The following is a 16,074-nucleotide window of genomic DNA, read 5'->3' as shown; positions in this document are numbered from 1 at the left end:
CAGCAATAATCCAAGGCATTCCAAATGAATGGAGACCCAGCATTCAACCTTTATAAATGATTAAATCATATGCTTAAATCATATTAAATCATAAACAACAGCTGTAATATGCCCTGAGCAAGACACGTCTGAATATACTGAAAGAACCAATGTGCTGTAAAAACATACCTCATTTTCTTGTAGATGACCTCGTTTTGGGCAGGAAGCATCAGGGCAACTAATTGCTGTTTCTAGACCTTCTTTGATCAAAAGTTCCACATACTGTTTCAGGCACTGTAAAAGAGGAGGGTGTAACTATTCTTCCAAATATCAATTATTCATGCTTTGACTTGCTCATCTGAAGATTTAAAATCACTTTGCAGAGGTGGGTAAATATCTCCTATCTCCCTTTTACAACTGGGGAAATAGACAAACGCATTTAGAAACTTTCCAAAGTTATTCACTAAACTAAATAAGTGTCAGGAACTACATCTCCTGAAATACATTTCCATGCTCTATTCATTAGACGGCTCTGCCTCAGTTACAAAATACACAGTAAATAAGAAGCAAGTAAAATGGAATGTTAGGAAAATAAAAGAAAATTAGATTAACCAGTCTTCATAAATCCCTCAGATTTATATCACCGGAAACCATAACATCTTAGTAAGCAGTAGCTACCCATTAACAGTCATCTGTCAAGTACAACAGAATGGGAAAGGTTATTTGGCTTGTTTCCCATTACACAGAAAATAACTAACTGAACTTCTTGGTGAGGATATATTTCATTCTCAATGTGAAGGAAGAATGAACAAATGAGGACTCGAAAAAGAATAGCTACTTCCATATGAATGTCCTGCATAGTAAAACAATTATAAATTCATAAATAATAATGCTGCATATATGTAGTATTCTTCATCCCAAAGGATCCCACTGAGCTTTAGAGAGAGCAGAATTGAAATTATGGTCTCTAAAAGGGTGGTATATGGCAAAACACACAACTGGAGGGAGGAAAAGGGTGGTTTGGGCTAAGGGCAAACCTCTTCGCTTATGAAATGAGCCACACAGGGATCAGATTAAGCCAATACCATGTGATGTACTAGCATTTCTTTATGACCCTTAGCCAGTCTTATTTCTCCTCGGCTGCCATCTTGCCCTGGCTCTCTCCTCAGCTCCCCTCTTACCAGCTGCCACCTTCTTGATTTATGATGTCAGTACCATAGGCCAGTGGTAGAAATTTTTGAAACCTGGCTGTGTCTAACTTTTGAGTTAAAGGCTTGACCCAGATTCCTCCCCAACCTCACCCTCTCCCATGTGGAAGGGAGGGCTACCACCACATCAATATGCGCCAAGCTGCTGCTAGAGAAGTTGGACCTCCTCTTCCCTCCACAAAACTCATCTTTGGAATAAATCTTCCCCTCCCACAATCTGCCTTGGAACAGGGAAGGGACGAGTCAACCCTGCTGGAATATAAACCACCGATTCCAGAGAGCCTAGGTAAAGCTCAAACTACTAAACCATCCTACTCCAGTTCTAGGCAATGGAAACAAAATACCCAAAATTATAAATAGCACTTTAGTCCTGCCATCTCCCAACTGACAGAAGCATCCTAAGCATCAACATCTCACTTTTACTTATTTACTTCACCTCAAAATCACTGAGTATTTTCAGTGCAATGGTAAGTATTTGAGAAGCTGGATCAAACTAACCCAACCAACCTAGTGCCAGAAATAACTGGAGTCATGTAGACTCATGTTATGCTTAGAAATACAATAGCAACTCAAACTTCCCTCTCTGCTCTACAGGGGAGAATCACAAGTAAATAAATAAATAAAACTTTAAAGTTCTCTCAATTGGCTTTCAACTGAAATAATGAGTGGTGAACAATTTCTCCAGTCTTAATCATACCATCACATATAATGCACCCAGTAACTGCAGAGATCCACATTTATATTCTGCTCTTTCAGTCTTCCCTATGCACACTGTGCATTCTTTAAGCCTGCCTCCATGGCTCCTTTGTGAGGATTTGTTCTTAATCCCACACTGATATTTTGACTTCCTCCTCTTGCATCTTGACTGTGGCAAAATCCTCGCTTTCTCCCATCATCATCATTTCAACTACTGCAGAGTGTTACTCCATTGGTGGCAATATAGCCCTTTATATCCCAACAAATTCTTTTGTCAGATTCCCCATTATGAGGGGTGTTGCGTTTTTTTTTCCCAGAAGAAACAATATCTCAGCTTCTTGGAGAAAAATAGAAAGAAACTGAATAGCTGATACTTTTAAAAGTTACTGTTCCCACAGCAACAGTAACTCTTTGCGGACAGTATATTAAGGCCCATCTTCTTGCCTTTGTCAGAACAAAAGCAACGGAGACAGGGATTCACTTCAGGAGATGCTTGGCTCCTGGAATGTTTCTGATCTACAGTCTCCTGCTCTGCTGGGACTGGGGCTGCTGGGAGTATGGCTGGCAACTACACCTCTACCCCGATATAATACGGTCTTCGGGAGTAAAAAAAATCTCCTTATAGGTGAGGCCGCGTTATATCGGGTTTGGTTCGGTACGCCGTCCCGGCTTCCCCGGCGGGGATTTAAAGGGTCCGGGGCTCCAGCTGCTGTGGGGAGCCCCAGTCCCTTTAAATCACCACCAGAGCTCTGGCAGCAGGGCTCGGGCGGGAATTTAAAGGGCCCGGGGCTCCCCGCAGTGGCTGGAGCCTCTGGCCCTTTAAATCACCGCCTGAGCCTGGCTGCCAGAGCCCCGGCGGGGATTTAAAGGGCCTGGTGCTCCAGCTGCTGTGGGGAGCCCCGGTCCCTTTAAATCACCGCCGGAGTGCTGGCAGCGGGGCTTGGGTGAGGATTTAAAGGGCCTGGGGCTCCACACAAATTTGAATATAACACAGTAAAGCAGCGGGGCTCGGGTGGCGCTTTAAAGGGACCGGGACTTCCCGCTGCTTTACCGCGTTATATCCGGTCGCGTTCTATCAGGGTAGAGGTGTACCACAGACAGCTGAAATCTGTGAGACCAGGGCCCTGGGCTGTGGATCTCAGCACCACCAGTGGCAGAGGTATCAGTCCTACCATGGTGCCATTGTCGGCTCTTCCCATCCCCCCCACATCTGTAAATGGTGAGCGTGGATTCAGATGAAACAGCATATATATTTAATGACAACACTTAGCACTTAAAAGAACACTTTTTGAGCTCAGTGCACTTTACCATCATTAATGATTAATTTGGCAATTCTCTTCACCACCCTGTTTAGGTCCTTTGCCAAAGCCAGTCAAACATACGTTTCCCTTTTCTAATATCCTCTAGGGAACGGAGTAACTCATCCCTGCCTTGTCCAATACTCGGAGCCTTCTCTATCCACTAACTTATCATTGAGCTCCCCATACTCTTAATACCAGGCAAGCCAAAATGGGCTTCCCCTGCTACATCTGCTTAGGAACCCAGCTGCTGCCTTGAAGCCAGTAAGTGTCAGGCAGAATCTGTCCCAAGTCCTGTCCCACAGGGGTTTTATTTCAGGCGAGGCTCTGTCTGTTCAAAATTCTCTTTCCCATAAAACAGAGGCTCCTGGGGCTGAAGAAGCATCAGTGTGAACTCCCTCCTTTTGGGTGGATCTCTCCTCCCGCCCACTGCCTGGAAGTGAATGCATGAGGTGCCACCAGCATTAGAAAACCAAAACTGGTAGCACGGTTAGAAATTCCCCATTGCATCAGCACATCACTATGTCCACACAGGGAATGAAATACATAACAGATTATGTGCCCAGTTCACAATCCAGGGCTCAGTAACTAACCTTGATGCTATCCCTTTTAAACCATCCCAGTAAAATTACTGTAGGATTTTCCTTCTGTTATACCTTTTGTAAGATTGCCCCTTTGTTCTTCTAGGAATAAAGTGATTAAAAAAAACAACTATCCATGAATTGCTATTTGAGTGCAATCACTGAAAATGACCTATAAAATGATCAGTGCTATGTAACAAATTTCCTAGGAAGGAAGAGGAATTGAGATTAGCTGCCTACTGGATGGAATGGGTGAGAGAAAGTGACAAAGGCATCCACCTCCTACATGCAGGCTCTTGTGAATACCAATAAGTTAAGCAGCATTTTTATTTTCCTTGTAACTGGACTAAGAAGAATCATCTGTATCTAAAAAAAACAATTTCCATTACATTTGTCATGTGTCCTTACTAACAATACTTAAAACTTGTAAATAAACAAAAAATGTAAACATGTCATTGCAGCTGCATTAAACTTGGCAACTGTGAACTAATTATACAAACATTAATTCTTTAGTCTCAGTAGATCAGTATCTGAGGTGATGGAAGTCCTGCTCAGAGAAGTTCTTCACAACTACATGCATCCGACGAAGTGGGTATTCACCCACGAAAGCTCATGCTCTAATATGTCTGTTAGTCTATAAGGTGCCACAGGACTTTTCGTCGCTTTCATAACTCAAGATACCTTTGTTTCTCAGCAAGGGAGAGTAAAGCAGCCAGTGTACACTGGCCAGTTTCCCCCAGCTCCTGACCTCCACATTCCCCTGCACATGTGCACACTACCATTTTCCCTGCCTTTTCCACTCCCTTCTGTCCTCACTTTCCTCCTCCCAACACAATTTGCCAATCCACCCATACGAGCCGAGGCACTGAATGCTGTTCAAGTAAATGAAAAAATAATAAATCCACTGGTCCCAATCCCTTTCCAACCTAGGTTTTCCCACCATGGAGGAAATCTCATTCACAAGTTCTTTGAATTTTTCTCACATATCTGGCTTCAGGAAATGATAACGCAACAACTGAAAAATTCCAACATTGTCACCATTTATAAAAAACTCGAAGAGCACCTGTGATAACTATCTCAGTATCTCTTTGCTTTCTGTGACCTGCAAGATTCTTGTACGGATCCTCTTGAACCAACTCCTGACCCAAATCATCAAAAAAGTTCTGAGTTACAACATTGGTGTTGTGCTCCGTGGAGCACTCCTGACATGATTTTCATAATTCAATAATTACAGGAAAAATGTAGGAAACATCACCAACCTTTGTACATTGTGGTTCTCAATCTAACCAAGGCATTGTATGCAGCCCACCTGCACTGCCCTACTGGATGGAAATTGCTGGCTAAATCTGGATGTCCAGACAAATGTATTAACATAATTTGGCAATTATAACAGATCCATTTCCAATCATAAAAGGGGCAAAGCAAGGATGTGTCCTTGCTCCTAGCCTTTTTGGTCTATTCTTTGCTGTGATGCTGAAAGAAGCCCTTTGTGGTGCTTCAAATGGCATCTTTACTCACCTCTGGACTTGTAAGCTCTTTGATCTTGCTCATCTATATACAAACACCAAGGTGACAGAAATGCTGATCCAGGAACATGCTGGATAATTGTGCCCTGATGGTGCACTCTGAAGCAGCACTAAAAGATCTCACAAACAGCTGTGCTTACCAACCTAACTTTGGCCTCACCATCTTGCAAACGAAAACCAAAGTTCTGTATCAGCCTCACACCTTCTATGGGTAATCTCAATTATCACTTCAAAAGTTTTTTTTCTCCTGCTGATTGATTAGACTCTTTCTGTTGGTATGCATACTTCCACCTTTTCATGTTCTCTGTATGCATAAATATCTCCCGTCTGTGTGTTCCATTCTATGCATCCGAAGAAGTGAGCTGTAGCCCACGAAAGCTTATACTGAAATAAATTTGTTAGTCTCTAAGGTGCCACAAGTACTCCTGTTCTTTTTGCAGATACAGACTAACACGGCTACTACTCTGAAACCTGTATCAGCCAGTTCTTAAACAACCTTACCAAGATCCTTCAATAAGCCTGGAATGTATCATGCTCCAAGCTGTCAAATAGTTTACTTATCTTAGCAGCATGTTGAACAATTAAGTGACAATTGACCGCAAAGTGGATGCAAGCCAGCGCATATATGGTCGCCTCTCACTGAACCTGGAAGCAACATGGAATCTGTGTAGACAAAACACCAAAGTCTATAATGCTGTTGTCCTCATGACATTGCTCTATGGGTGTGAAACACGGACCTATTAACAACACATTAAAAAGCTAGATAGTTTCCGTCTGTGATACCTACAGTGATTGCTGGGCATCAAATGGCAGGACCAGGTTTCCAATACTGAAATCCTGGTGAAAACTGATTTGGTCAGCATCGAGGCTAATATGATCTGCGCCAGTTGAGATGGACTGGCCATGTAATTTGAATGCCTGAGACCTGACGACCTTTACGGTCCCTTTTAGCCCTATGATGCTATGGTTCTAACACAAGTCTTACATTCTGAATTAAACCCCAGCAATCGTAAGCGAGGAGGGCACATGTAATGTTTCAAAGGCACTCAAACAAAATCTGTGCAAACACACATTTCTTTGAGCAACTGGCGATTGATGGTACTGCATGGCACCACATCGTAAGGCTGGGTGTCCATGACTTTGAGAAGAATCACCTGGAGCAGCTGGAAGCACAGTGCCAGGCACGGAAACAACTAAGCAATCAATACAACTAGGCAAATGGCTCTGTGGCCAGTTCAGTGAAGGCTGTTCTTCCCAAACTGGGCTGTGGTGTTATGCAAAGACGCATTAGTACCAAACTATGATGGCTGACAAATCCTCAAAAATCGAGGTGACCATTATCATCATCCTCACACACCTTCCCTGGTCCAACAAATCTCCTTACACCCTTGACCCTTTCTCCAGGCTGCTGTCTCGAAGAATTCTTGTTTCATGCAGTGGTCCAGGATTTTGAATATAATGGATTTTGTAGGAATGCTGCTGTCCTTTCACTGCTTGCTTTAAGAGGAGCCTGTCTGCTGTCAGGAGCATTGTTTCTTGAAGAAGCTCCCTCAGTTCAGTCACACACATGGTTGCAGGATGCAGGGGGAGCTGCCTCTTCTGTTTTCACCCCCGCTGGGGGCACTGCTCTCATCACTGCCTGGTGTCTGCTGGGCTAGATGCAGGAATTACTAGTTGACATTTTAAGTTCTATGTTAGGAAGGAGGTCAAACTAGATAACCATAACAGTCCCTCTTGGCCTTAAACTCTGTAAAAGAATGAAATCTGTGATGTCCTATGTCTCAAAGCAGTTTACATTTGGTTTGTTACAGCTCCCAATCTACATTCTGAGCCATGTGTAACTCTTCTGGTGAAAGGATAGTAGACAGCTGCTCAAATACTACAGTGATGGGTTTAGACAGACAGAGATGAGAAATGGAAGTAACAGATACACAATGTTCTCTCTCTCTCTCTCTTCTTTGCAAGTTACATTTTACAAAGTTGTGTGGTTTTGCTATGAAAGATGATCTTCTGCTTTACAAAACGATCATTCTGTGTACTTTTGTTGCACATCCTCACATGTAAAATAAGTGAAAAATCATTTGGGGAGAAGAAATTGCTTTCTAAGGAAGACTCAGCAATGCTGTATTTATTCCCTTGCTATCTGCACATAGCGAGATATCCTATGTAACATATCAGATTGACAATTTCAATTTCGCAGCCAGTTTAGCAGATGAAGTGGTTAAACTGGTAGACAGTTTTACCCACCTCCCAGTGTCTGGCTTTTGACTACACAGCAGAGCTGGGACATGGTATGCAATGTATCCCTAAAGCAAAATACAAGGAAAATACAAAAAGGTAGCTTTGTTTGCTGTTTTTAAGCTTCTTTCCCATCTAATAGCTTGTGTGGCTCTACTATGTAAAAGGCTGGCAGCAAAGCTACCAGCATGACCGCTGCTTTGTAATCACTGAAAGAGAAGGTACTTAACCTTGAGAAGCTCCAGTATACAACTTTCCCCCATCACTGCTTCTCCAGTGTGCAAGATGCTCTGTGGCATCTACAAATCTAGTTAGATTTCTTCTTAGCACCACACTAATCCTACTTGGCTGACAAGCAATTTACTACACAGCATCTATGCACATTTAATCATGGAGAGATTTGTAAAAGGCAACTGAAGTGACTGTGGGAGGGATTCCTCCTTAAAACAGCAGTGATTGACCATATGTCAACTAAAAAGTCAAGTAATATATTACTGCATCCATTCCCATAGATCACCTAGATACCATGGTGACAGATGTGTGCTAGACAGATCTTTATCCCAGTTATTCCTTTTTGAAAATGATCATTTTTATAGACCTGTTCTTTGAAACAAAGCTCTATATTAAGGCTAAAGGGGGCAAGGCCGGAAGCCATGACACCCCTCTAGTGTGCATGTGGCTGTCTGCAAGGTCTTCTCCATCCATCTTTTGTTGGATCCAACACAAAGCTGGTGGGATAGTATGGACTCCAGCATATGGCGCAGATGGCAAAGCCACCTGAGCTGATGTTGAGTCACGTGGGAAGACATTGGAGGCTAGTTGTTCCAGCGCCTGACATCCTCATTTGTAACATGATGACACCACCATTTGCCTTCAAAATATCATTGCTGTTTCACAATGAAAGCATGCAGCATTGTGTCTCTGTGGAGGTCCCTGTTTCAGAGCAATACAAAAGGACAGAAGCCACTGCTGTTTGATAGGTACACATCTTAGTCTGAGTTGATATGTGGCCCTGAGACAGAAGACACCATCAAAGAGCATGCATAACACCCATAGTCTTCCTGATTCCATGCTTCATGTCAGCAAAGCAACCTCTCTCCTGGGTGACAACGGAGCCACGATACTCAAATGAGTGGACAAATTATGCTGGTTGGCATAAACCAGCACTACAGATCCCTCAGTACTGAGTGGTCTGCTTAGAATAGGGGCTCCAGTGGAGGAAGGTGCCCACAATTCCAGCGTCAAAGACCCAATATGGTACAAAAAGTAGGTGGCACCAACCAGGGAGCACATGGATCCACTGGATCCACTAAGCAGCTTTAGTCAGCAGGATTTGTATGAAACCTTGGACATAACTTAACTCTACCCCTCAACTACTAGAGCCAAGGTAAGTGAAGTGGCCACCAGGGCTCCAGTTGTGCAAATTCACTAATTAAAAAACCCAGTGCGGGGGGCAGAGCTACCAATATAGTCCATGGACTGTACTAGTAAGTCCTGCCCGAGCTCTACCATTACCCAGGGGTTTTTAGCCAGCAGATCCACATAGTCATAAACCCCACTAAGCATGTGTGGTGCACTACCAAATTCACAGCCATGAAAAACGCATCACGGACCACGAAATCTGGTCTCCCCGCCCCGTGAAATCTTGTCTTTTGTGAGCTTTTACCCTACTCTATACAGATTTCACAGAGGAGACAAGCGTTTGTCAAACTGGGGGCCCAGACCCACAAGGGAGTTGCAGGGGGGTGGCGGTATTGCCACCCTTCTGTGCTGCCTTCAGAGCTGGGCGGCTGAAGAGTGGTGGCTGCTGGCCAGGTGCCCAAGCTCTGAAGGCAGCGCCCCGCCAGAAGCAGTGCAGAAGTAAGGGTGGCAATACCATACCACTCTTACTTTTGCACTGCTGCCTTCAGAGCTGGGCGGCCGGAGAGTGGTGGCTGCTGATTGAGGGCCCAGCTCTACAGGCAGTATCACAGAAGTAAAGGTAGCAATACCATACCACACCTTACTTCCTGACTTCTGCACTGCTGCTGGCGGCGGCTCTGCCTTCACAGCTAGACTTTTGGCCAGTAGCCACCAATCTCCAGCGGCCCAACTCTGAAGACAGCGCCGCCGCCAGCAGCAGCACAGAAGTAAGGGTAGCAGTACCGCAATCCCCTCTACAATAACTTTGCAGCCCACCCCTCAACTCCCTTTTGGGTCAGGACCCCTACAATTACAACACTGTGACATTTCAGAGTTAAATAGCTGAAATCATGAAATGTACAATTTTTAAAATCCTATGACTGTGAAATTGACCAAAATGGACTGTGAATTTGGTGGTCATGTGCCTGCTCCTTTTCCCATTGATGCAGCAAACACCCCCAGGGAACATCTGTGTGCGCTATCCAGAGAATAACAGTGTTCCTCTGTGCTGTGCCTTGCTGCAACCTATTACCCTGGGCAGAACAACTGCCATTCTACTGCATTAAGGGATTTCTGCACTAGTTTGGGCAGAGGGAGGTGGCCCTAAAACCATGGCTGTCAAAGTCATGTACAATCCTTCTTGCTCCATCATCAAGGATAGGGTTGTGTAGAGAAAGATTTCTCTGAAGAGAAGCCCTGTTGGCTTCTAAAGCATTAGACATGTAGTAGAGCTGAAGCTAAAAATCCTTTGAGACATTATAACTGATCGCTGTGGAAATCATTAGCATGCCAGATTAGGACCAACAAGCAGGAAATAAATGAGCTCAAAAACAAAAGCCTGTTTCCTGTCAAATATCTCAAGTAAGAAGAGAAACGGAAACACTGAGCTTGGAAGGTCTCGTTGATCTATATGTAAGACTAACACCCTCAGGATTCACCTTTACTGTAATGCTTGTAAGAAATCAGCCAGTTTATAATGGCTGGAGGAGCAGATGGGGAGATTTGGCATTTTATGTACTTATAATTATCAGGACAGAAGTTGCAAGAGAATCTACGTATAAAAAATTCTACATATTTGATTTTCACCCATCACCCCTACCCTCGTAAATCACTTGTTTTCTCAGAAGATGAGCACAGAGACCATATTTCTTTGGGTGTCTGCACTGTGCACAGGACCGTGGGGCCAAGGGCCTGACCATACTAATGGAAAATAGATAATACTCCAGTACATACACAGAGTGCTTCTTCTAAACAGAGTGCTCCACAGCGTTCCCCATAAGGTATTATTGGGTCACCATGGATAGTCCGTCCACACAGACAGTCAGTGGTACATTACAACCTACCTGGCCAGGTTCCACCAACATTTTGGTCCTTGGTATCCAGGCACCTTGTCCATCAGCACAAAGACAACATACAACAGCTGGGAGCTGTGTGATGTGTTTCTTTCTGGTCACACTGTGGCGTGATCGGAGAGAAAGTACTATGAACCAGGGTGCCTATCCTCTATGCTCATGCTCTGGCAACAAATAGCTGTGAACTGGGCCCTCTGCTGTCACTCTCTCACTGCTGTGTCCCATTTCCAAATATGAGTTCCAGACATATTCACCTACGTTTTCAAATTAGTTTCAGGAAGCCTCCCCACTCCCAAGCCCAACTCCCCCCAATCCTCATTGCTAACCCTACTGCTCCCTCCACCCCACCAACAACTCCACTGAAAGTCCCACTAACACCCCCACTGACAGCCCCTTGCACCCCAGATACCCCATTCAGTCTCCCCCGAACCCAGTGCCTTGTACTCCAAAGAACACACAGCGAGGTGAGCAGAGTTGCAACTTACCTCCCCCACACCCCCAAGGCTATAAGCAGCTCATCCATAGGTGGCATTTGGGGAGGTAGGGCCGCAATTATACCCAGGGAAGAGGGAAAAGATGTTTGCTCTCAGCAGGGTGTTTGAGGTAGAATAGAAAAGCGTGGGCCCCCTCCCTCCCCAGTCCCTCTCCTGCTGCATCCAAAAGCCTGGGGAGAACAGGGCATGGACACCCCCCCCCCAACTGATACTCAAACCCCCACGCTGCACTGAGTCCCAAGGTGAGTCAGCCTGTTCCCCCTCCCTGAATCCCCCTTCCCCTCCCTGCTACAGCTAAGGCCTTGGGGAGAATCACCCCATCCCTGACTTACTGACCAGCCCCAGTTCACTCACCTCATGATGCCTAGGCTCTCACACCACTGCATCCCCACACTTCAAATCTAGGTTTGGTCCCAGGTCCCCGTGAATCATGCTCTAGCCCTCTTCTGAAAATTGTTGTCAGTCAGAATTATGACATGAGACTGCCACAAACTCATTAACACTGCTCAGTACTGTGGATCACCACCTACAGTATTTCCAAGCCAGAATCCAAGGCCACTGTAGCAATTCATCAGCTGCTCTTATATTTACTTTTTCAGCACTTCTATTATAAAAAAAGGGAAGAAAACTGCAACTTTTCCAAAGCGATAGTAAATAAAAGGGTTTGAGGCTTTTGTTGAAGAAAACGCATATAATAGTTCAAGATAACAGCTAACAATTTATTTTGATTCATATAAACTACATTTTAAAACTTTAAACTAAATGTTTTAGTCTGTTTTCAACAACCCCATATGTAGGAAGGAATTCTAAAACCCTTGTTATGCAAACAGAATACATATTCCCTTATGATGCAGTTTGAGGAAGATTTCTTGTGACAGAATAGGATGAATGCCTTAGGTGTTGGCGAAATGTATAGCTGCAGGAAATGACTGGCCTTCACGTTACATATTCCAGCCCACAGATGATAACCCACTAGTTTTCATGACATTCAAGTGATGAAGATAAGTATTAATCTCATTTTGCAACATGATAGCAAAGAGTGAGGTGAACTGACTGGACCAAGGCCTGACAGCAAGTCAGGAGTCCACGATTCCCAGCTGCAAGTTCATTCTTCTAGGATTAGGCCACTTCATTATTATTTTTATTGTGGTAGCACCTCAGAGCCCCTGTCATGGATCAGGAACTGATTGTGCTAGACACTGTACGAACACAACTCCACTGCTACGAGTCTGCTCTATTCATCTTGCCTAAAGAGTGTTTGTATTTGTTTAGTGAAAGGGCTCGATGCATCACAATGGAATGGTGAAGAACAACACGCCTGTTAAAAAGTTACTAATTCTTGTGAATATTCACAAGGAAAAATCTTTTTAAAACCCCCACACTTTAAAATGATCAGGATAGCTCCTTTCAGTGGAGGGGACGAAAAGCCCTGCTTTAGAACAGCAGGGAGATGTCTCCCAAAGGCAGGTTTCCCCCCATCAACCAGAGATAAACCAGTGCCTAACTGGGAAGGAAGCCAACCTTACCTGGTCACTTCCACACTGTTCTTTGTTCAGTCTGCATCCGGGGGGCGGGGGAGAGGGAGGGTAAGAGAGAACAGCTGTAGCTTTGGAATGAGGGAGAACAAGATAATTAAGTCTCTCTCTCTTGCCTAGTATCAGAGGGGCAGCCGTGTTAGTCTGGATCTGTAAAAGCAGCAAAGAGTCCTGTGGCACCTTATAGACTAACAGACATTTTGGAGCATGAGCTTTCATGGGTGAATACATGGGTGAATACATGCATCTGACGAAGCTCATGCTCCAAAACGTCTGTTAGTCTATAAGGTGCCACAGGACTCTTTGCTGCTTTCTCTCTTGCTTGTCTCCCAACTCAAGACCTAAGCAGTTCTGAGTGCTCTGTTCCAATCATGATGGTAGAGGAAAGAAAGAGGAAAGTGACCACTGACAGCCATCAGAAGATCAAGAAAGCTAGGTATAGGAAGGAAAGGGAGACCCTACCGTTACAAGGTAAGTATCTTTAAGCTGTAACAACAACAAAAAGGGGCCTAAATAAAGCAATGACCTGAGTTACTCAGGCAGCGGGTAGAACCAGGAAAGCCAAAAGGGAGGCAGACTGTACTCTTGGTGAAAGGGACCCAGTAACAGCTGGTGGAGACTATCCACATGTAGAGCAGAGTGAAAGCCTGTTTCATATGGTTCTATCTTATCGACTGAGAAATCAACAAAGAAAGAGAGAGTCTAAGATTCCTAAAAGATTAGTGAGATCTGCAGGATGAGGGCTGTGGTCAACATCTGCATTCCTCAGGCCCAAAGGAGCTGTCCACAAGGGTGAAGCTCAGTGCAGAAGGCAGAACTTTCTGGGATGTTGTCCAAGGCTGTGGAACAAACTCTTGCAGGGTCTAAGCACCACCTCAAACCTCACCATTTTCTGTTGCAAATGCCACACATGCTTCTTTGACCTCGTCCGTGATACTATAAAAAGATAGCACAGTGTACAAAAGATGGATTTCATTTTTAAAAAGTTCCCCACACATTTGCCCCCTGGGGAGACGGAGGAAGAAAACTAACATCTGTGACTTGTGGTTCTATGTCACAAAAAGCTCCTCTAGAAGGCACTCAGATTTCATGGTGATGGGCACAGTCTAAGAACAGAAACATTTTAAACAATGGGAAAACCAAATGGAGCTTTGCCCAAGGGTTTGTCTTGAGTATGAAAGGTGTTATTCAGAACACGCTAGCTAGCACATTCTAAACCTCGAGCATAGAGGAGGCAATTGTATTTTAGCATGCGCTAAGCTGTTTGAGTTGAAGCCTAGGCCCCCTGCCCAGCGATGTTAGCTTTACCAGTTGGTAGGTTCTAAAATTACAACTGGCCTTGGCTACATTATGCGTGAATCCTGAAGTCTATGTGAGTTTTGCCTTTTACTTCAACAGGATCAATATTTCAGTCCTGAGGTTTAGAACGTGCTAGCCAACCCATTCTGTTATCCAGTCAAGCCAAAGCCTGACAAAGGACTAAGTAATAACTGGTTTGATTGTTGGGCCAAAACCCCACAAACAAAAGATTTGAATGCGAATATTCTTAGAGCAAAATTTTGAGGCCCTTGATGCACTTTGATCCCAAACAAAGTAGGATTATGGTGCTCATAAGAACAGTGTTTAGGTGCTAATTTTAAACGGAAAATGTATGGATTTATTTTTCCAACTCTAGGTGACTATTAATTGAACCACCACATCCCCAAAATTAGGATTGTACATTGCAGTGAAGACTTAGCACTGTATAAGCCGTCTGCTGTTCGCTAACTTCCACTGGTGAAGGTGACTAACAAAAAACGACAGTACAATGATTTTAAAAATCTGCAGTTTGAATACAGATGCCAACATAAATGCAATTTAGCTTTAAACATGATAATAGCTTAGACATAGTTTGGCTTCCAGGAGGACAAAGGTAATAGCTTTTCTTGTGACTAACACTCAAAAGGATAGTAACAGCAGGTAGTTTATTTTCCTCACATTCCCTAGATTTTTGCAACTGTAGCACACTACACAGCAGCTGAAATATTCCCAATGGATTTCACTGTGTACACAAAATTTAGAGAGCTCACAGTCATTGTATGTGCATTAACAATCACACTGATAAAGCCCATAATGGAATACTGTAAAAACCATCACAACTGGCTAAATATAATATGATGGGAAATTGTAGTGTCTTTGCCACTCCTCTGCTGCTAAGGCATAATCGGCTCCATTCAATTCACTGGCAAGTCAGCCGGTATGCAAAAGGAAACAATACCCGCATGCTATCTTTCCAAATAGCAATGTTGTGGTATTGTGTTAATGTTGGGAGGAGATAATCCTTCATGAGATTCTGACACTAGCACTTCTGAGGTCATTCAGGGGGCAAAGATTCCTCAACGCTATAATATTTCTGTCTGTGCAAATCAGCACATTGATCTAAGTTCTGCATTCATTGTCCTAGTACCGCACTGAAAGGCTGCTTTGAGAGTAAAATATTCTTGCTCTCTCTATATATAATATGTTAGAAAGTGACTCTAGAACTAACACAGAGAAAATCATCACAAAAATACCATTCACATTTTTTAACCAATGTGCTACGATATTATATATATTCTGTATTTCCGTCATAGCACTTGCACAAAAACTTTGCATGCACTGGTCTGTCAAGAGCGTAAACACATACTGAGTTGAACATTTTGCTGGTGTAGTTTCACCGACACTGGAGGAGCTGTACGATGGATTCACTAGTCCACTGTATCTAGGGCCTAATCCAAAGACTGATGAAGTCAATGGAAGCCTTTCCACTGATTTCAATAGGTTTAGGATTTGGCCCTTGGTAAAAATCAATTGCAGTTGTCAATGTAATTTGTTAAACTGTAAACGCTTCAGGGCAGGGACTGAGGCCTTGTGTTTAAGGCATTCATGAATTCTCAGTTGAATTCCCAGCTCTGCCTGACTTCCTGTCTACCCCTTGGGGAAGTCAGGCTGTCTCAATTCCCCATCACTACAAGGGGGATAATAATATTTCCCTATCTCACAGGGAGATTGCAAGAATAAATGCATTCATGTTTCTGAGGTCCTCAAACACTACTGCGCTGAGGGCCATGTAAGTATCGAGAGAGATGGACTGTTTAGGTATTTGTGTAATGCACTGTCTTGAGCAGACTATTGAGCATAAACAAATACTAATTCTAAGAACTGATTAATGTACCTGATTGAATTGGAGACACTAAGTTAATGTCTCCATGTTAAGTTTACTTAAACTGTTCCTAGGGCACAGTTT

General features: G+C 43.7%; 1 protein-coding gene across 2 annotated transcripts in view; it reads right to left on the bottom strand.

The window, feature by feature from the left end:
* Positions 1 to 16,074, bottom strand: part of RNF144A (ring finger protein 144A) — a 99,284-nt gene that overhangs the window by 16,949 nt on the left and 66,261 nt on the right. For both annotated transcript variants that reach the window (XM_039532447.1, XM_039532446.1), the window contains exon 3: positions 169 to 273. In XM_039532447.1, coding sequence (XP_039388381.1) covers positions 169 to 273 — 105 coding nt within the window. The remainder of the gene's footprint in view (positions 1 to 168; positions 274 to 16,074) is intronic.

This window comes from Mauremys reevesii, linkage group 3 (assembly GCF_016161935.1).
Source record: "Mauremys reevesii isolate NIE-2019 linkage group 3, ASM1616193v1, whole genome shotgun sequence".
Lineage (NCBI taxonomy): Eukaryota > Metazoa > Chordata > Testudines > Geoemydidae > Mauremys > Mauremys reevesii.
This window is presented reverse-complemented; position numbering and strand designations above follow the sequence as displayed.